The sequence below is a fragment of the Ictalurus punctatus genome, chromosome 7 (assembly GCF_001660625.3).
Source record: "Ictalurus punctatus breed USDA103 chromosome 7, Coco_2.0, whole genome shotgun sequence".
Classification (NCBI taxonomy): domain Eukaryota; kingdom Metazoa; phylum Chordata; class Actinopteri; order Siluriformes; family Ictaluridae; genus Ictalurus; species Ictalurus punctatus.
In genome coordinates, this window is record NC_030422.2 from 4,691,531 (window position 1) to 4,708,530 (window position 17,000).

The window sequence follows — 17,000 nt, forward strand, 5'->3', positions numbered from 1 at the left end:
CTGCAAGGCTGTGCTGCTGCTCTGCCTCGTGCACTTCCTCATCATGATGATCCTCTACTTTGACGTCTACAGTCAGCGATTTGACATCTTCAGCCGTTTCAACAACGGCCGCGGCGCCAACGCTTCACGCTGGCCGCACCATTCCTACTACAACTACTCCAGCGCCAGGCCCAATGCCACCTTCCCTAGCTATGTACCCGCCTCAGAACAGCTCCCACTCAGCAGCAAGCCTGAGCTCAACCGCACACACACGACCCCCAAGCCTATTCCTCCTTGCCCAGAGATACCACCTGGACTGGGTAGGTGCTTTAATTTAATGTGCTGTGATATGATATGAGTGTATTTCTCCAGGTATTTTCTGACAAACGCTTTTGAGTATTCCATGAGTCTGTTTAGTCAATGCCATTATTTTGTATCACTAGAACGGGACAGTAAGCTAATGATTCAGGAAAGGCCTGGGGCCTCATAGTAACTAAATAAATAGGACAAAATCTTCATAGGTATGATAATGGCAGCTCTGGGAATGTCATATGCACCCGTCTGTAATTATTGGCAGCTTAAGAGGAGAGTTTAAAATGAAATAAAGATGTGTGTCAGGTATTAAGACTTTTTAATGGTCAGGATATAATATCTGTCATAACTAGAGTGTGATGAGCCAATCAGAGAGCTCGTTATGTTAGGGAATGTGAGAGTGAACAACAAGGATGGTGGATAAACAGGGAGATATGACAGAAGCTTAGTGTGTGTGTGTGTGTGTGTGTGTGTGTGTGTGTGTGTGTGTGTGTGTGTGTGTGTGTGTAAGAGAGAGAGAGACACAGAGATGCTGGCCTTCCTCTCCAAAGTGCATTGGCTTCTCTGTAGATTGTAATTAGTCTAAAAGCTGCTCAGCTTTCTATGCAGAGACGGGAATCGAGAAGCGATTTAGTGTCAGCATTCTCCTCGGTACGACCCATTTCATCTGAGCTGCTGAGCCTCTTCACTGTCTCCCACTGGAACATCATAAACCCCGGTGGCTGAACGCGGCACCTTCTCCGGGAATCGGGGTTGGGGTTCGGGGGGGGGCATTAATGGGGGCATGCACCCTTGAAGGAAATTTTGATGATCAGTCTGAAGTCCTGGACAGTGAAAAGTAAACATTTGATTAATCATTACACAGTCCAATTATTAAAACACTTGAAATATCACCGTGGTCGATATCCATGCGTATAACGCTCACGTGCTGTGAGGACACTGAACAAACTGTCGGAAATAAATGCGTGTGAACGTTTCGTTTAAAACTGAAATGAAACTATATTTCGAAATTTACAAAATGCATGAGTATTATCTAACCTGCTTTTCCCAGTCTCTAGTTGCGTTTATGATTCGGATTATAATCTGTTACCTATCAGATATGTTGCTTTCTGAAGCCAACTGCATGCTGTAGTAATACTTCTTCTTAAAGGACAGCATCGACTCTGCGGCGTTTGCACTCGTGCAACCGTTTTGGAACAGAGACGACCGCTATTCCACTTTTGCCCATGTCCATGCGTGATAGACTTTGTACCACATGACCTCAAGCACCTGTAGTGCAGCGAGCCTACAGAAGAAAATGGGAGAGACTGTGGGCCTCGTTCATCAAGCCGAAACCGTTCGTGTGAGCGTTCGTGTGAGCGTTTACACAAAAACGTTTGGTATTCACGAAAATCCCGTAAACACGTTACTGCGTTTTATAAACGGATTCTGCTGTCGAATTCATCTCTTTTATTCAACGTAAACACACATTTTATGTTTTTTTTTTTTTTTCGGTTCCATTTAAAAAAAAAAGAGCTTCGTCATGGTTTGGCCTTCCCTGGTAGCAGATAAACTCTGTTGATTAGCAGTAATCCTTTTTCTTTCTTTCTTTCTTTCTTTCTTCAGTTATTTTTTAAACTCTGTTTTGGGTTAAACTATTTTATTTTGACCATATATAAGCGCATGATGGATGACACCGGATTCACCTCTGTTATTTCTCTCTATATTGTTTTATCCTTTTTAGGTGCTGTGGCTAGATAATATTTTTTTTTTATTCTCGTAGACGCGAGTCAAAAATACTTCAGCTTCCACCTCAGAGAGAGTCTTATTTATTTATTTTTTTTTCTGTGGTCATGTTGGCTTTCCACTCTGGCCTTTTATTATGGGGTTTTTTGGGCATCACCAAAGGCAAATCAACATGAGATCTAAATGCATGAATGAATGAATGAATGGAGTGAGTGAGTCATGGGTACATGCGCCATCTCACTCAAAACCTGCCAAAACGTCATGTATTACACACAGTATGTTTATCAAGGCGGAGGTTTCACCCGCAGAAACAGTGACTAACTAATAATCCAGCCATTAATATTGCTGCTTACCTTTGAACAACTATTGGAGGAACTATTGGGGGGGGGGGGGTTGTTTGTTTTTTTGGCTCTGCAGTAAATCAGTAATGAAAAGATGCAGGCGAGCCATTATTCACAAACATCTCCTAGGTAAATATGTCCACCATGTTCTCCTACAGTAATGTAATGAAATACACATATTGTTCTTTACAAATTTGGCCAGTGAAAAGTGAGTGAGAATTGTGATAGCCGAGATTTCATCAAGAATTGTAAGGATTGGATTGTGTGTAAACAGCTATTGAGCTCTTAAAATTACTGCAGCACTCATATTTCAATATATAATTTATTTATTTATTTGCAAATTTGCCATCACCTGGAGGCCGAGTGTCTTATGCCCAGGCTGTCTTTTGTAAACACATACAATGCAGGAAATATCTGAATGGAAGCTGACAAGGAAAAGCAATTCAAGTTGCCTGCGTGATCATTTGTGCAGAAAAACCCGAACAAAAGGAAGAAAAACAAATCATAGAAGAGTGAATAACTGTGGAGACTCGGGCCGTAAACACGGTTTTATCCAGGCACCGGAAGCTGATTCAGAAGTTTACACACTCCTGTTTCGGAATGATGAAATCAACAAGACGTTAAATGCAAGTTCAGTTCTACAGATATTCCTTTATATTCTTTTGCATTATTGCAAATCTCCTTGCATTTTTTTATTTGTCTTCACGCTTTTGAGTAGTGTCTTTGTGCTTATTCCAGTTCCAAGTCATGTTTGTTTGTTTGTTTGTTTATATATTTATTTATTTATTTTTCCCCTCCCACTATCGGTAACGTTCAAACGAAGTACTTATGATGATTTGGTTTCTTGACTTCCTCTTGACGTGAATGCCCACAGCAGACACGTGCGTGTATGCCTTAAATGTCCTAAAATGAATGCATTGACTCTTTATAAGTGAGAAGACGCCTGAATGAAGCCCGTTCAGATGAATGAATTAAAGGATGTCACTGGGGATGCAAATGTTTGAGCCTCATATCACTAAACAAGATTTAACAGTATAGTTGCTGTTGTTTATATTTAGATCATTTTTAATAAGAATTAACATTTTCTTTTTTTTTTTTTAAGATCGTTTTCGAAACAGAAGGATGTTTATTACCATTTCATTAGAAACGCATGTAAAGTTTACGCTTGATTGGATATCGTGCAGAGAGCCAGACACGTCATTTATTTTGATTTAAAAAAAAAACAAAAAACAAAAAGGAATATTATGGCTAGGATTAGGATCGTGAGGTCAGATCCCAACGATGCTACAGCCATCTGTTGATTGGAGGCAAGGGAATCGTGCTCTGTGAGTGGGAGGGATGATGTACTGTCCCTGTGAGCTTTTGTATGCGGAAGAGGGCGATTAGTGCTTTCCTCCCAGTATGTTACTCTGCCCTGTGATGCAGCATGAGGAGCAGTTTGAAAAGCTGTGGTTGGTTGGCTTTACGTGTCGCGAAGGAAGCGCATGTTAGCCTTCCACTTTTTGGTTGGTAGCGGTCATATGATAGGGGAGAGCTGGGCATTGACCAAACTGGGGAGAAATTGGTGGTAATAATGAAGACGTTTCACACGATCATTCTCACTAGAAGTCCTTCATCACCCACATTATAATACTCATTATCATTAATTGATCACGTATACATTACAGCACAGTGAAATTCTTTTCTTCGCATACCCCAGCATGTTAGGAAGTTGGGGTCAGAGTGCAGGGTCAGCCATGATACAGCGCCCCCTGGAGCAGAGAGGGTTAAGGGCCTTGTTCAAGGGCCCAAGAGTGACAGCTTGGCATCTGCCCAGACTGTGTGCTTTTAAAAAAAATCCTCAATATTATATCTGTCAGACATAACCCTTTGTGCTGTCTCTGACAGAAGGTTTAATTGACATGTGGACTGTTTAATTTCAGTGGAAAATAGTTATATTAAATAATTACCCCCCCCCCCCCCCCCCCCCCCGCTAACTGTTAACTGAATATCTGCTCATGAACCCTAATGGATATCCGAATAATAAAATTAGGCATAAGGACCATCCCTAGTTTGAGTGTGTGTGCACGTACTGGAATGGATGTTTGTTGGTGTCCAGCATTAGATGCAATGAGCAGAGCGATGGAAATTTTTTTCTCAGCACTGTGAGATTGTGACGGCAGAAAGGTAAACCGTGGACGTCAGTGGGACATTACCTATTAGGACCCGATGACCGCAATTTGCAGCCATTTTTTCCATCAGTGTTTTCAGGTTTCATACTTTTGGGAACTATTTGATTCTCTGCGATGAGGCATGGATCATTTGAAATAGAAGAACTTCGCTCAGAGGGTCTGGAAAAGTAATGTCCAGCTTTAAAGAGTTGTAAAATCACACTTGAATAAAAAAAAAAAAAAAATGTTTTTATATCACAAATCTGTATAACCTCAAGAAAAAAAAAATGGATGATTGCATATGACTACTGCCTGTGGAAGATACTGAAGGAAGTGACAAAAATAGGGTAGAGTTGTAAGGGTTAATACATTAGAAATATTGGCAAACTCCAACGTATGACCAAAATATGACGTCTGCCATAGCCAGCAGCGGTGGGTGGCCTGTTTTTTTTTTTTTTTTTTTTCTTTTCTTTTTCTTCTCTTCCCTTTATTGTTATTCCCATCTGCTATCCCTCAGCATGAAATAAGCAAAGACAAGAATGGCACTAATACCTATTATGATGGAAAAAAGCTACACAGTGAATATGACAGATCAGCTGCAGCTGTGGTTATGCAACCGGAACCCGGACCTCCGCCACGGGGAGAACTGCCTCTCTCTGAGCAATGCATGTCATCAGTGGGGGTAAAAATACTCATTAGTTACAATGTCATTGGGTTGCATTTTCCTGGCTGTAATGAGGCAACCTATTGTAACAAATGCACTGTATCACCATTTGATATGCCTACAAGCAGTGGGCCTTTGCCACCCGTCCACTTCTAATGAGTTTTCACTAGGGCTCTTGAGCTGTTGAGTTGTGCTGTATCATGCGACCCATATGTATTAGTTTTCCTCTCTCTCTCTCTCTCTCTCTCCGTTTTCTCATGCTTCAACTCCTGACCTTATATGCACAAATAATTGAACAGGTCTTGTAGAAATGTTAAGATCTGATAGGTGCTTAATGCCTTATGCACTTATGCATTTTGTATCACCCAAAATATGCCAAAGAGTCTTTCCCGAGTAAAAACAGATGATGAGCCAAATTCCATATGAATTTGGAATGACTGACAATACTAACTGACATTAACTGAGTGTACGTCAAGGCCATAAATATTTACACGTTGACAAAATTATTGTTATTTTAGCTGTCTACTAGGGTATATTGGATTATGGAGATTGGGTATGTACATCCAGAACGGGTGAACGCTGTAGGAATTACAGAACATTTTATATGTCAACCCCTCTTTATAAGAGACCGAAAGTAACTGGACAGTTGTCTGCTAAGCTGTTGAGGTTTATATCGTTATTTTACTTACAAGTAATCAGATAAAAGGTCTAGAGTTAATTCAAATGTGGCATTTGCATTTGGAATCTGTTGCTGTTAATGCGAAGTCCAAAGAGCCCACGGAACGTGCCGGTAAGCTCGGGAACACCAAAAGGCCGAAAGACTACGGAAAACGACTGTGGTGGATAACAGAAGAATTCTTTTCCTGGTGAAGAAAAACAACTTCCAGGAGGTAGACCATATCTGTGTCAAAGTCAACAATCGGGAGAAGACTTCACCAGAGTAAATACAGAGGGTTGACCACAAGATGTAAACCTTTAGAAAGCTTTTCATTCAGGATTAGAGTTTACCAAAAACATCTAAAAAATAAATCAAAAATACCTGCACAGTTCTGGAACAACATTCTATGGACAGATGAGACGACGATTTGTGCCAGAACGATGGGAACAGAAGTGTACGGAGAAGGAACTGCTCATGATCTGAAGCTTCAGATCTGACCACCTCATATTATTGCGTGGGCATGTATGGCTGTCAGTGTATTTATTGATTAACTAAAGCAGCAGTATGAATTCAGAAGTGCATGGAGCTGTATTATCTCCTCACATTCGGCTAAATGCTTCAAATCTCATTGGATGGCACTTCACGGTGCAGATGGACAATGGCTTGAAGCATACTTTGAAAGCAAACCAAGACTTCTTTTAGGGCTAAGAAATGGAATATTCTGCAATGGCCATGCCGATTATCTGACCTGGATCCTATTGAGCATGCATTTCACTTCCTGAAGGTAAAACTGAAGGCAGAACACCCCAAGAACAAGCAGGAGCTGAAGAGGGGTCCGGTAACAGCCTGGCAGAGCATCACCAGGGAAGAAACCCAGCGTCTAGTGGTATCTATGGGTTGCAGACTTCAGACAGTCATTCACTGCACTGGATTTGCAACAAAGTATATTAAAGATAACAATTTGATTCATGATTGTTAGCTTGTCTAATTACATTTGGTCCCTTAGGGCATTGGTGGCTCAACGGTTAAGGCTCTGGGTTACTGATCAGAAGATTGGGGATTCAAGCCCTAGCACAAAGCTGCCACTGTTAAGCCCTTGATCAAGGCCATTTGTGGGGTTATTTATAGCATATATTTCTAAGAAAGAAAGTATGCCTGTAATCCTTGCTAAAAACAGACAAGTAGAAGTTTTATTTATTTATTTATTTATTTATTTATTTATTTATTTATTTATTTATTTATTTTTTGGAGCCTTGTGATTATCGTAACCCCCTGAGTATACTCTAGGTTCCACTTTAGACGAGTGATTTGTGATTGTGTTACTTCCACCCCCCCAACGGCAGGACCAAGGTTTCTCTTTCTGCTTTCTGCTATCGGGAGATACGACTAATTATTTGTGAAACTACGTAATGAAGGTGTGTAGTAACATGAGTGAGCAACATATATAGGACTTAAGGAGTTAAAGCTTATAGCTACAGCACCCAAACCTATGACTGAGTTTAATTTTGTTCCAAAACTAAGGATATTTTAAAATTCACAAGAGAAAAAGCAAGGAATTGTGTTTTACACTGGATCTTAAAGAAGGAAAGAGTAGATAGACAAAGGTAGAAAGTTCCAGCGTTTCGGAGCCATGACACTTCACTATAATCTGTCTAACATGGGCACACCAGCAAACACAGCACATCGTTTTTATTTTGATTTTTTTTTGGCTCTCTGGCTCTCTCATCTTCCTCTCTGCTAAGGGAAGATGCTATGAGGAGGAGGGATGCACTTCAGTGCAGTCGTTCTGAAGGCCAAAAGGAAGCTCTTTGCGAGAGTCAAAATCGTGATTCGGCTACATGTTGGCTGGACGAATCAACGCTACGGGATGTACAGTATGTCGTGACTGCGTAGAAAGTTGGATTTTGGCTGCTAAGACACGACGAATGAGTCCGTGGAAAAAGCTTAGGGGAATGCCAGATGGCTTTGACGAGAACACTGCCAACCATTTTGGAATACGATCTTAATTAGGACACAAACACATAAAGCAAAGTTGCTTTGACAAAAATTGACGGCTGCACAAATATTAGATTGTTAACCAACTTTTCATTTTGGGTGACACCAAATGACTGAACTCGGGTCTGGGGAAAAAATCTGGGCTCTTGGTTCTTGTCCAAGTGAACCCTGCTTCAGATTAAGTGCTTATCACCACGGTCAAGTTTAATATTTTTGACATTTGTCTTTTTGGCTCTACTGACTTTTTGAATACACGGTGGAAACCTGATTTGCATCTCTGCTCAGTTTGTTAGATTTACAGCAGTCTGGAATGATGCAGAGGTTATGACAGTACGTGCCACTTTTGTGCATGCTGAAAGACAAAGAATATCTTTTCCAGCAGAACATGTACTGTATATATTTCAAAAGCACTTGTAGATCAACGCACATGAATCGGTTTCTTTTAAATTGCTACATGCTATTTGAGCACTACAGAATAAACCCAGCTCTAAAGAGGTCATGTAACTTCCTGCTGGTGAGGTTGGACAATGATTCTCTTTTCTACCAGACTTTGACCCTAAAACAGCTTTATATGAAACAGCACAGTGTTTTTATACACCTACGTAATAGCATTACTTTCAGTGTAATAAAATTGCAAAACACAAATTACTGGACCATCTGTTCCTGAAAGTGTGTTAACAGTTTATTTTACTAATAGCAAGTTTTTGGGGCTTCTAAAAATATATATATTTTTAATTTTGCAGCAGACACAAGGACCTCTAACTTATCTTCACAGAAATAAATTCCACTCAATCTACAGTCGTGTGAAAAAAACAAGTACACCTCATGGAAATTGTTGGCTTTTTTGACATATTTGGACGAGCAAACATTTGATCCTCTTTGAAACAGCGACTATTAATAAAGTTGATATACTTGAACAAACCCACAAGGGAAATTAGCTTTTTTAGTCATTTGTTCAACAGAAATATCAGTAGATGTGGTATTCTTCTGGAAAATGGAAGTACGCCCTCGGCCTCAGAAGCTAGTATTAGTGGAAATAACTTCTTATAGGCGTTTTGCATAATTGTCTACCAGGCTTGCTGGAATTTTTGACCACTCTTCCATGCAATATTCTTTCAGTTGCAAGATGTTTGAGGGTTTTCTTGCATGTTCTGCCCGTTTCAGCAACATTCCCCCCGCAACATTTCAATGTGATTCAAATCCAGCTTTGACTAGGCCGTTCCATAACCCTCCATTTCTTCTTTTTAAGCCATTTCCTGGTGGATTTGCTAGTGTGTTTAGGATCATTATCCTGGTGAAAGGTGCACTTTCGGTTCAACTTTCAGACAGATGGCCTCACACGATCTTCAAGCTCTCTTTGATAAGATGCAGAATTCAGAGTTGAATCACTGAATGCAAGCTGTCCAGTCTCTGAGGCAGTGAAGCAACCTCAAACCATAACATTTCCACCACCGTGCTTCACAGGTGGTATGAGGTGCTTCTCCTGAAAAGCTGTCTTTGATCTGCGCCAAACATGTCTGCTGTTACTGTGGCCGAACAACTCTATCTTTGATTCGTCTGTCCAGAACACATTATTCCAAAAGGCCTGGTCTTTACCTATATGCTCATTGGTCTTGAAAATCTCTTTCTGATTGTAGAATCATGCACTTTGACACCAACAGTTGCAGGACTTACTAGCGGATCCTGTGACGAAATTTTAGGGTTCTTGGATGCTTCTTTTTGCATCAGATGGTCTGCTCTTGGGCTGAATTTGCTGGGACGACCAGTCCTGGAGAAATCGGCAGTCGTTTGAAATCTGCGCTGTATTTCAAATAATTTTGAGATCTTTTTAAACTCCTTGCCAGACTCATAGGCATCCACAACCTTTTTTTCTGAAGGTCTTACAGAACTCTTTAGGTCTTGGCATGATGACACCACACACCTCAATAGCAAAGAGAACACCAGACAATAGATATGAGAGGTTTAAATAAGACCGGTTCCACCTCCACTCCATAAGCAGGTTCTAATCACTGACAGCTAATCTTGAACATCTGTGTCTAATTTTCAGGAGTTTAAAGTGTGATTAAATGTAGGAGTGCTCAAAAGCACTGATGAAGGTGGATGGTTGAAACAAAAAAAATAAACTGGACTCTGTACATTCTTTGTGGGAAACCATCCCAAGTATGATGACCAGGATCCCGAAGTAATTTTTTTTTATGTCTCTGAAAGTATGTCCTCCTCAGAGACTCCCTCTATTAATCTGATAATAGCAATGTGTTACTATGAGAGTTTTCATATCTATATATATATATATATATATATATATATATATATATATATATATATATATATATATATATATATATATATATATATATATATCTTTGAGGAAAATATTAGTCTTTTTTACGCTTAGCTGGCAGGTCCTGTGTGTGGGTATTGACTTGTCTTTTCTCCATGTTTTTTTTTTTTTGTAAACCCCATTATCTCTCCAGGTTTAGTCGGTGACAATTCCCTCCCACTAGTTACTTCTCCTCTATAGCACAACAGCTACCAATCAGGGAGATTGAAGGTGAACGCATGCTTCCTCCCAGCTAAAACATCTTTTCAGACTGCTGCTCATGCCACTTTGTTAGGGCAGTTAAACAAACTCACTCATGGGAAAGTTCTATTGGCCCACCTCCACATACAAGCTCAAAGATTCCTGTGAATCGCTCTGATTGACGGGATAGAGTACTCTCACATAAAGTCTACGGCCAGTTTTGCTCTCCGTCATCATCAGAAGTGAAACTCATGATGCCTGCTTTCCCAGGGAGCCTAGATTTTGCCATTATACTATGATGAGTGTAAACACAATGCTCTGAAAAAGTATTTGTCCCTATCTTGATTTTTGTTTTTGTGTATATCTCATACTAAATTGTTTCAGAAATCAAGACAAAGTTTAAGATAAAACAAACAGCAACCTGAGTAAACACAAAATACTGTTTTTTTTTAAACGATGATTTTATTTATTACAACATTATATATTATGCAGTACCAACTGGGTCTGTGTGAAAGTGTATTTGCTCCTGTACTTACTAATTCCCCAAATCTATGAAACTGCATTGATAACGGGGTTCAGCTGGACGAGACACACCCAGACCGGATTACTGCAAACCCTGTTCAATCACATCTACACTTAAATAGAACTTTTTCAACAGCATGAAGTTGGGTAAAAGGTCTTACCCAGTAACACACAGTGCCAAAGTTGAAAGAAATTCCAGAAATGGTGAAGAAGAAGGTGATTGAAATACTTCAGTCTAGGAAGGGTTACAAAGCTATTTCAAAGGCTCTGGGACTCCAAAGAACCACAGCGAGAGACATTATCTCCAAATGGAAAAACTCTGCACAGTAGTGAACCTCCCCAGAAGTGGTCGACCTTCCAAAATTCCTCCAAGAGCACAGCAACGACTCATCCAGGAAGTCACCAAAGAGCCAAGGACAACATCAAAGGATCTACAGGCCTCTCTTGCATCAATAAAGGTCACTGTTCATGTCTCCACTATCAGAAAGACACGGGGCAAAAATGCCATCCATGGAAGAGTGGTGAGGAGAAAACCACTGCTGACTCAGAAGAACATTAAGACTCGTCTGAATTTTACCAAAACACTTGATGATCCTCAACCCTTTTGGGAGAATGTTCTGTGGACTGATGAGAAAGTGAAACTGTTTGGAAGACACGGGTCCATTACATCTGCTGTAAACCAAACACTGAATTCTACGAAAAGTACATCATACCTATGGTCGAGCATGGTGGAGGAAGTGTGATGGTGTGGGGATGTTTTGCTGCTTCAGGGCCTCAGCAACTTGCAATAATTGAGAGAAACATGAATTCCGAACAATTCTGAATACGTAACTGAACACTAATATCCTCGGATGCTGAGCAGGAAAACAAGGAGTGTAAATGTCTATATAAGTTCCAGTTCATGTGACCATGGGCAAGTTCATGTGACCCGAGGCAAGTTTTATGATAAATCCAACTTTTACTTATCATGAAATACATCGAAACGTGCTTAAGTTACTGAAATAACTCTGAGTTTCACTTTGTAGTGTATTTTTATAGGTTTTTACTATAGAGGACTTCTGTGAAAATTTCCGGTTCAAGTAACGTGAAAGTAAAGTAATTATTAATCTGATGACTTTTTACATGCAGTAATCAGTAATGTAATCAGATTACAGTTTTAAAGTAGCAATTAGTAATCTGTAGTGGATTCCTTTTTATTTATTTTTTATTTATTTATTTTTTTGAGTAACTTACCCAACAATGAGTATGAGAGAGACACAAAAACAGAAGAAATCAGGATACACAGCAGAGTACCACTATAGAAATGACAGCGACCCCCCCCCCCCCCCCCCCCAACAGCAGGAAAACATCATCAAGCATCCAGAGCAATGCTCCTTATCTTTATGTCACGGTTCCACACGATACACTTGATTAGCAGGCTAGGAGAGCAAGTACAGAGTTTGTGTTTGGCCATGCAGCAGCAAACCTCAGACAGTCAGGTGACTTCCACTTGGCATAGAGAGGCGAGATGGATGATTTCCTCTGGGAGGATGCCATTATTCTCCTTCTGAGAGAACAGTTTTTCAGTGAGGGTGCTTAAGACTGGGTCAGGAGCAGTAGAGAGAAGGGAAATAAAATGTCTGGATTCTGTTTGCTGATGCTTTTAAAGGATTTTGATCCTTTTTCTATTGAACTATGAGGAATCATTCAAACCAAATGACAGCAGGTGTACCTGCTTACTATGTAAAGACTATGAAAAAACTATACTCTTAGTACACACTCACACTGGCAGCACTTGTTTTTCACCTGTAAATCTCTCTGTTAATTGCTAGTGGGCGTGTGTGTCATGGTTTCGCTTGTAGTGCCTGCCTAGTGTACTTCAGGCACACAAACTAGTGTGCTTAGGTTTCCATTTTATTAAAGTAGTCTAATTGAAACATAATAATACAGTGTTTGAGAAGTGTTCATGTGGGCCATTCAGATTCTTAGCAGCATATAATGAAACAAAAGCTTTGCATGAATCAAAATTAAATGAAGCGGCTGTGGATCAGGTGGTAGAGCGGGCTGTCCACTAATCGTAGGGTTGGCGGTTCGATTCCCGGCCCACGCGTGATTCCACATGTCCTTGGGCGAGACACTGAACCTCAAGTTGCTCCCGATGGCAAGCTAGCACCGTGCATGGCAGCTCTGCTACCACTGGTGTGTGTGTGTGTGTGTGAATGGGTGAATGAGAACCAGTGTAAAGTTCTTTGGAACTAAGGTTAAAATGACCATTTACCATTTAAACAACAGCTTACATTTAATTTAAAGAACAATGTAATCAACAATCTTTCTCTGAGGTGATTCTGAAGTGTGGGTGTGTTAAGTCTGTCTGGATTTTTTTTTTCTTCTTTTTTTTCTTCTGCTGTTAGCAAGTTACGCAGTTAGCCAGTCACACAGCTCTCTGTACCTCATGTGTGTTTTTGAATCCTGCATTCTTCACTATACTGGGTAGAGTTTCATATCTGCAGCTTGGAACGTCGTAGTGTCTTCAGTGATTGTTCTTGAATCGGAGAGAAATGGCTGCCTGAATTCAGAGAGTGATGTGCGTGTTTGTGCGCACGTTACTTCATGTTGTTCAGTTCTGTAGAATTAAAATTAAAGTCGTATCTTACCAGGAAATATCACGGAAGATATTGCTGCCCCCCCACAAGCTGCTATGCTAATGTGTCAGTATGCTAGCAAATTAGCTCCTGAACATTATTCTTACAGGAAGTCTGTTGTTGTTTTTAAGCCATGTATCCTCTCCTGGTTCATGATAATTAATCCCACACTCCGTCTCTGAAAAAATGGCTCTTTAAGAATTCATGTAGGATCGAATCCCCATGATGGGTCATCATTTAAATAATTAACTGCTAACCTTAATATCTACTGCAGTGGCATATAGCCCCCGACGTGACAGGGTGTGAAAAACCCACTCAAAACGCCAGCTGCCTCACCCAAATGTAAAGGTTTTTTTTTTACTCTAAATCACAGGTTCCCAAATTTTCAGCCCATGACCCTCAAAGTAATGGTGCCCGTGACTCACCACGCCCCGCCCCCCTCCACAATCCTCAGAGGTGGTTAAATTATACAAACGTAATTGGCCTATCCAAACAGTATAATGACATCAACACAACAACCTAACAACCATCATTTTATTTAAAAGTAGCCTAATGTCATTTCAGTGTGAACCTCACCTAATGAGATGGGTATGCACAATGCTTGGAGCACAGCAAGTCCATTATTGGTTTAATTTTGGAGACCGCCACTCGGGGATCATCCCCTACGTTCAGTCGCGGTCCGTATATATTTTTAAGGTAAACGAGTGCCGAGAAAGTCATTTCGCACAAGTAGGTAGTGCCAAACGGCATCAGTACATCCATAGCAGCCTTGGATAACTGTGGGTATTCCCTCTCGACTGAAATCCACAACTCCGCTGGCGTCTTGGAATTAAACACTGTATTTTATCACTGGACAGTTCAACCAATGCGTCCTTCAGGTCAAATGTCAGATGATTTGCCCTCATTACAGTGAATGGTGATTAATATCTGGAAGTGAAAAACATACTGTAGATAATTTGTCATGGTTGATGGGTTTGAATTGGGGGGGGGGGGCATCAGTTAATAGCTACTAAATAGGAGCTGCTTCGAATCTTCTCAGTGGTGTCAGGGGTATTGACACCCCCAGTATAAGAGATCCTGATTAGCATGATATACATTGTTCTACATGGGGACTACTAGCTTAGTCAAATTTGCATCTAACCTTATTGTTTGTACCCAACCTTTCTTTATTCAGGATGGAAATATTTTTAAAAAATGTTGTGCCACAATGTTGGGATCGCGTTCAGGAGTCCACACTGTCTTGATTCTTTGTCTTTTTTTGTTTTTTTAACATTTTATTACACACAAGATTGATGGAAAAAAATATCTCCTTGGCTGTAACTACTTGTCCCACTGTATGTTTGGCCTCATTGAATGTGTTAATTAATGACTGCACAAGAAACACTGCAGCACATCTGTGAAATAAAGGCCCTAGAGGTGTTGGGTCACATGTGAATAACATGGTAATGATGATGAAGTTGGTTGCTTATTGCCCTTGAACCACTGAACAGTTCAGAATTCAGAGTTGGCTATGCCTTTTCAGCACTGCTGGAGCTTCAGTTGATAAAACATACAAAATAACTCTAATGAAGACAGCAAAGAGCTCTCACAGGCACTGTAACTGTGTTTAAACGAGGCTACTTCCTGTGGAGCCGCACATTTCTGCAAAATTGTCCTGTCTTGATGACCTGCCTGCCTTCCTGTGTGCTCAGTGGGTTTCACTCCTCCACCACCACCACCACCCCGGGGTTAATGGATTCACATGATTAATACTGTCATATTAGAGAAGTGTAGATGCTGCAAGAGTATGGACATGGAATCAATGAATGCCACACATGAAAAGGCAGACACAGGAAGAAAATTGCTCCGGTTCCTGAGTTTGCACAGGTGGCTATTAGGATGTCCATGCATTAACTAGTCTGAGCAGCAAACTCCTCCAAATGATGAATGACAAAACAGGAGCATGTTATTGGCAGCTGGAAGGGAAGTACAAAATAGCATTTTTTTGGCTAAATGAGCTGTGAAGGAAGATGGATATGTGGCTGTACATATAAGCATGTAGCTGCAGACGTCAATATACAGTTAGTATTTAGACCCATTTTTTTGTTTTTTAATATACTTCCATCATATGTATCCACATATAAATTCAAATGTACATACACACGTTGTCTTTCGACTTTGTACACATGAATAGGAAAAAAGTGTGTGTTTGTAAGCATTAAAAATAGAGATATATTTGAAAAATGAAATCGATGGGGGGAATTATTCAGCCACCACAACAATGTGGTTCAATTTTGGTCCATTCCTTTTGCTAAATCATCTTCAAATCCCCAAGGGTACGATGGTCCCCCTGATGGACTCGATCCAAAATTTCAAAATCGTCTGTAGATGTTCAATAGAATTTAAGTCAGGAGATTGGCTAGCCCATGCAATGCCTTTTTGAGTTAGTTTGGCCGTATGTTTGGGATTGTTCGTCTTCCCCCTTTTGATTCAATTTCTTGGCTAATGAGATTAAATTCTGCAATAGGTTCAGTCCACCTCAAGTTGTCCAATAATTGTAAAGTTGGTTGCTTGACGTTTTTTATTATTCCTAATCTTTATTTTTTTGTTTTTTTTGAGTGACTAACTCTATGTATTGGCATTGCAAAACCAACAGTTTTTTAAATTTTAAATTTATTATATTATACTTGGTTTAACCACGACTGCCGTCTTTGTGTCATATTAGAGACTATATTTTCTTTGTGTCATATTAGAGAACATTTTCAAAAACGGTTCTTCAGATCTGGTCCTTAAGGTTCACTGTCCTGAAGCCTTTAGCTCCAACGCTAATGAAACACACCTGAACAAGCTAACCAAGGTCTTCAGGATTACTAGAAAATTCGAGCAGGTGAGTTTGAAGGTTGGAGCTAAACTCTGCAGATTTGAAGAACGCTGTGATAGATCATGCTTCACTGTTGCCAATATGAAACCACAAGCACAAGCTCTATTGTATGTCAATTATAAATATAATTACTGTAAATATAGTTCATTTTTATTATTTTTTATGCTTTATGCATCTGTTCATTTCTCAAAATGCATGAATTTAGTAGGCTTTTCGTCAGATTTCTACTAGCCCTAGCTCTGTAACCAGTGGAATCTCAAACTCAATTTCTTATAGCAGAATGCGACTTATTTCTGTGAAAATTTCAGGTTCACAGCTGGTCCCCCACCAGAGATATTTAACCTGAAAGTGAGGGGATTTATTTTTTTAATTGCAGTTTCTCACCCACATAGAAAAGAAAAAAAAAGTAAGTCTCATATCTGAAATGTTCTGCATGCACACTATACTTACCTAGGTACTGCCTTAAAAGATTAAGACTGAGACTCGAGCCCTACCCATTATAAATTGACCCTAAAAGTGGAATTGTGAGCAATCTTGGGCATTACATTTGGACTTAAGTGCTAAGTCTGAGGAACAAGAATTTGCAAAAATGTTTGTATAGGTCCAGTTTTTGTTCTAAGGAGCTAGGACCATCCTAACTAACAAATATCGA

General features: G+C 40.1%; 1 protein-coding gene across 1 annotated transcript in view; it reads left to right on the top strand.

The window, feature by feature from the left end:
- Nucleotides 1-17,000, top strand: part of b4galt2 (UDP-Gal:betaGlcNAc beta 1,4- galactosyltransferase, polypeptide 2) — a 159,948-nt gene that overhangs the window by 28,528 nt on the left and 114,420 nt on the right. The window contains exon 2 of the mRNA XM_017471415.3: nucleotides 1-299. This exon is cut by the window's left edge and continues 160 nt beyond it. Coding sequence (XP_017326904.2) covers nucleotides 1-299 — 299 coding nt within the window. The remainder of the gene's footprint in view (nucleotides 300-17,000) is intronic.